General features: G+C 42.2%; 1 protein-coding gene across 1 annotated transcript; it reads right to left on the reverse strand.

Moving 5' to 3' along the window:
- Nucleotides 1–647: 647 nt before the first annotated feature.
- On the reverse strand, nucleotides 648–4,355 carry LOC109016332. Its single transcript, XM_035688698.1, has 4 exons — nucleotides 1,843–4,355; nucleotides 1,567–1,654; nucleotides 1,333–1,448; nucleotides 648–1,176 (listed from the first exon to the last, which is right to left on the reverse strand). The coding sequence occupies exons 1-4, from the start codon at nucleotides 4,353–4,355 to the stop codon at nucleotides 648–650; spliced, it is 3,246 nt and encodes a 1,081-aa protein (XP_035544591.1).
- Nucleotides 4,356–4,709: the final 354 nt, after the last annotated feature.

A 4,709-nucleotide genomic window follows, 5' to 3' on the forward strand; every position in this document is an offset into this window, starting at 1 on the left:
GAGAAACAAGAGAATAGGTTTCAATTCATGCTTCTGGATGATAAAAATCTAAAGAGTGTAAAAGGATATATTTTCCTTCCAAATGGATATGGTTGCAATGCCTGCCGATATGTGCCACATACCCACCAAATAATACATGACCATCAACCTCTGCACGGACTAGCACCTGCCACAAACGGAGGAAAGTCCCAATGTAAATATAATAAATGTGCAGGAATTGGCTCCTTCATAGTTTTACATAACACGCAAGTAGCAGGAGCAAAATCATAGAAAAATTAAGAGTACAATATATATATATATATGTTAATACATATCAAGAACTGACTTTGCCAAGCCTATATTCAACTAATATTACACATTCATATCCATAAATTTAAATGATATTCAACCAAGCCAATCTCCTAACTGGCCTAAGTGTTGACTAGTAGTCATAGGACAAACGTGACTCCACGCTCCACGAGCTTAACATGAGGTATCTTTAGATATACTTCAAATAAGTTGTTGAAAGTAGCCGCCTATATGCCAAGATAGAGGCATGTGTTAGTGCAGTAAACGATGTGAAAAAATTACATTACACACTCCACTGTAAAGGTGCCAGTTCAATACAAAAGGAAAGTAACCTTCTTGCCTATGTGGTTCTCGCATGACTACTCCTCGTCAGACAGAATATCATCATCGGAATCCGTCTCCTCCATATCAGAACAAGAATGCTCGCCATCCCCACTGTCTAAACCCGACTCAACCTCTGCGTCGTCAATAAAATCTCTTCCGAGTTGTTGTTGTCCAGATGACCGAACCAATGTTGATGCATCAAACTCAAATGGTTCTATATCAGGCCTATGGAGTGGACTTGCCACTCCATCAACGGCGTCGTCAACATTTGTTGGGAAACAGTCTACTTCCTCATCTTGATATGCCTCACCTTCACTTGATGACGTCTCATGATCCTCGTTTAAATGCACCTGTGGGATGTCGTATACATTCCTATTCGTGAACTTCTGTACGACATACCAACTACCTTTCACCCTTCTATCTTTGACATAGAAACATTGTTCAGCTTGGCACGCTAAAACAAAGGGTTCATCTTTGTACCATGTCCTGGCAAGATTGACACTAGTCATATGTGAATCCACTCGGACACCTCGTATTTGATCGCCAACGTCAAACCAGTCACAGCTGAACAAGTAGACTCAACGCCATCCCATATAATGTAACTCTACAACATCATTTAGAACACCATAGAAGTCCAAATTGTTTGCTTCCTCGTCACCAATGACTAAAACACCAGAATTTTGAACGCGGCGACTTTGCGCTCGATGCTTTGTGTGGAACCTTTTTCCATTAACGATGCACGTTGCGTACGATCTAATAAGCGATTCAGGGTCGCACGCTAAGGCATATAGATCATCCACGACTTCAGTAGGGGTATCCTTACGCATAGTTTGAACCTGAAAAATTACAACCAAGTCCATTAATAAGCATGTAATTATGCGTGGACTGTAGTACTATTAGTTACTTAAAACTTAGTTCTATATGACGAGGAGAAGTGTAAGTGGGGTGACATACACGTTTCTTGAACCATCCAGGAAACTCTACTTGATGCGTTCCATCGGCTAGCATTGGGTTCTTTTCCTTACATAGTCGATAGTGCTCACTGCAAGAAATATGGTATTATCGTTTCGTCTTAAAATGCTTCGACAACAATAACCATAAAACATGTGCAGCAAGCTTCAAGTGTTGACTAAGTTCAGGAACCAGTTGTATAGCATAAAATACTGAGAGCATATAAAAGATGCGTACTCTATGTAGGCAGCAATCTCGGTGCAATTGTTAAGCACATACCAACGGGCTTCTGCAAATAGTCTTGGATCAAGTTGTATAGGTGATGCCACACCTAGGGGACGGACCTTCTGTGTGAAAATGCCAAATCCATCTATGGCATCATCCTCCAAACCATCAATGTTGCGTTCCGGTCGATTGAATCTCGTCTCAATATCATCGAGATACATCGAGCAAAATGTCAAGCATTCGACATGAATGTATGCTTCCGCTATTGATCCCTCTGGGCGAGCCTTATTCTTAACATACCGCTTGAATCTTCCGAGAAACCGTTCAAATGGGTACATCCACCTATATTGAACTGGTCCAGCAAGCAACGCCTCACGAGGCAAATGGAGAGCTAGGTGGACCATCACATCGAAGAATGAAGGGGGAAATATCATCTCCAACTTGCATAAAATCAGGACGATATCACTTTCGAGCTTTGCCAAACTCTCCACACTTAGAGTTCGTGCACAAATCTCTTTGAAGAACTGACTAAGCTCTATCAGAGGCAGAGCAACATCGTTCCGCAAACACCCCCCGACTGCAATAGGGAGTAGTCTCTGCAAGAAAACATGACAGTCATGACTTTTCATCCCAGTAATTTTGCAATCACGAACAGAAACACATCTTGAAATATTTGCAGCGAACCCATCTGGGAACTTCACATCCGCCAACCACTCACAAAACATTTTCCTCTCGTCGCCATTTAGTGTAAAACATGCATGTGGCATTGCACACCGGTCACCTTGTTGCATCAAATGAAGTTCTTTTCTTATACCCAAATTTGCAAGGTCACGACGAGAGTTAATATTATCTTTGCTTTTTCCAGGAATGTTCATTAGGGTGCCGAGTATGCTGTCACAAATATTCTTTTCAATATGCATTACGTCCAAGTTATGACGAAGCTCAAGTGAGGACCAATACGGTAAGTTGTAGAAAATGCTTCTCTTGGTCCAGTTCAACTCTTGAAGAGTCCGTTTTCTCTTCTTCCGACCTTTGCCAAATTCCACTTCCCCAAGAAGACTGAGTTGACGGACAATATCCGGTCCAGATAAACGGATTGGCGGCATGCGGTGATCATCCTTTCCGTTGAAACAAGATTTTTTCTTCCGCCATACGTGGTTTGAGGGCAAAAATCGACGATGTCCCATGTAGCAATGCTTACGGCCATAGGTCAACCACATAGCATCTGTATCAGCATTGCATGAAGGACACGCCAATTTCCCTTTAGTTGACCAACCCGAGAGGTTCCCATATGCGGGAAAGTCATTTATTGTCCACATTAAAGCCGCATGCAATCTGAAAGTTTCCTTCTTGTACGCATCATATGTATGCACCCCATTCTCCCAAAGCTCATTCAATTCATCTACCAAGGGCTGCAAGTATACATCAATCTCATTTCCAGGTGATTTTGGACCAGGAATAATGAGAGATGTGATGAAGAATTGGTCTTTCATGCATAACCACGGAGGCAAATTATACGGCATGAGGATGACGGGCCAGATACTATACGGTTTTGCAAGGTTGTTGAAAGGATTGAAACCATCACTCGCTAAACCAAGCCTGATATTGCGAGCATCTCTTGCAAACCAACTATGATCATTGTCGAAAGTAGTCCAAACTTGTGAATCGGATGGATGCCTCATAATGCCACCATCACTGTTTCTATGCTCTTTATGCCATCTCATATTAGCTGACATCTTAGCTGACATATATAGTCGTTGCAACCTCGTCTTCAAAGGAAAATGACGTAACACCTTCTGAGGGATTAAGCGGTTTCTATGTGTATTTGGTAGCCACCGAGGGGCCTTGCATTTTGGACACTCATTCAGGTCTGCATTGTCCTTCCAAAATAACACGCAATCGTTAGGACAAGCATGTATTTTGTGGTATTTGAAGCCTAAACCCCGCTCTAGTGACCGTGCCGCTTCGTAAGAATGCGGGAAATCAGCGTCCGGAAATGCAGACCTCAACAACTTCAGGAGCAGATCGAATGACTTAACCGACCAACCCCCAATGGCTTTGATGTGAAGCAACTTCACAATGAATGAGAGCTTTGAATACTGTTTACACCCCTGGTAAAGTGGAAGCCGTGCATCATCTAATAGTTTGTCAAATGAGGAGGAAGGGGTTGCCTCACCTATAGGTGGGTGAACTCTTGGTTCGGCAAGCTCGTCCACCTCACCTATGACCGTGCCTTCCCGAATGTCATCTAACATCTGCTCCATGTCATCAATATATTCGTCATCATTAGTAGGTGACGCTGGCTGATTGTCATCACTAACATCCAGAATCTCATCTTCCCCATGAAATATCCAGGGGTTGTAATTTGGATTAATCCCATTTAGGTACAAGTGTGTTTCCACCTCCGATATAGGGAGGAAGATATTATTATAGCACGAACGACAAGGACAACGGATGCGGTCAGTTTCTATTGCGTGCGCTCGAGCTATTGTAAGGAACTGTTCGACCCCTTCAGCGTACTCCTTTGACGTAACTCTATCTATCAGGTGCATCCAACTTCTATCCATCTAGTCACAAAGCAGATCGAAAATACTGTTAACCTTCATGATGAGGGCGACACTGTTAAAGTCGTCTATGAAATGGGGTTATAAGCATGACCAATTGAAAGAGGTAAATAGTGATTCAAAATCGGCAAAAACAATTAAGGTAGGGATGAAAGCTCTTTATTGGTGGTGATAAAACAATCAATCAAAGGTTTATACCAAAATATCAACAAATACTTCCTTGTAATATATGGGCGCAATCCGAAAGCTATTAGTCTAGACATGTCCCCATCGAATTGTACATAGAATCTGATATTGAAAACAAATGGTTGTTGGGTGAGGCTGAAATGTTGTGACAAGTAGGATTTCCTAACTTAG

This window comes from Juglans regia, chromosome 3 (genome assembly GCF_001411555.2).
Source record: "Juglans regia cultivar Chandler chromosome 3, Walnut 2.0, whole genome shotgun sequence".
In the NCBI taxonomy this organism is placed as follows: domain Eukaryota; kingdom Viridiplantae; phylum Streptophyta; class Magnoliopsida; order Fagales; family Juglandaceae; genus Juglans; species Juglans regia.

Excerpts from the sequence above, each read along its gene's own strand:
- LOC109016332 (XM_035688698.1), bottom strand. The coding sequence starts at position 4,355 with ATGGATAGAAGTTGGATGCACCTGATAGATAGAGTTACGTCAAAGGAG. Across the intron at positions 1,449-1,566 it reads CTGGATGGTTCAAGAAACGT|GTTCAAACTATGCGTAAGGA; the intron begins GTATGTCACCCC and ends GTAATTTTTCAG. Across the intron at positions 1,177-1,332 it reads TGCATCGTTAATGGAAAAAG|CTGTGACTGGTTTGACGTTG; the intron begins GTTCCACACAAA and ends CTACTTGTTCAG.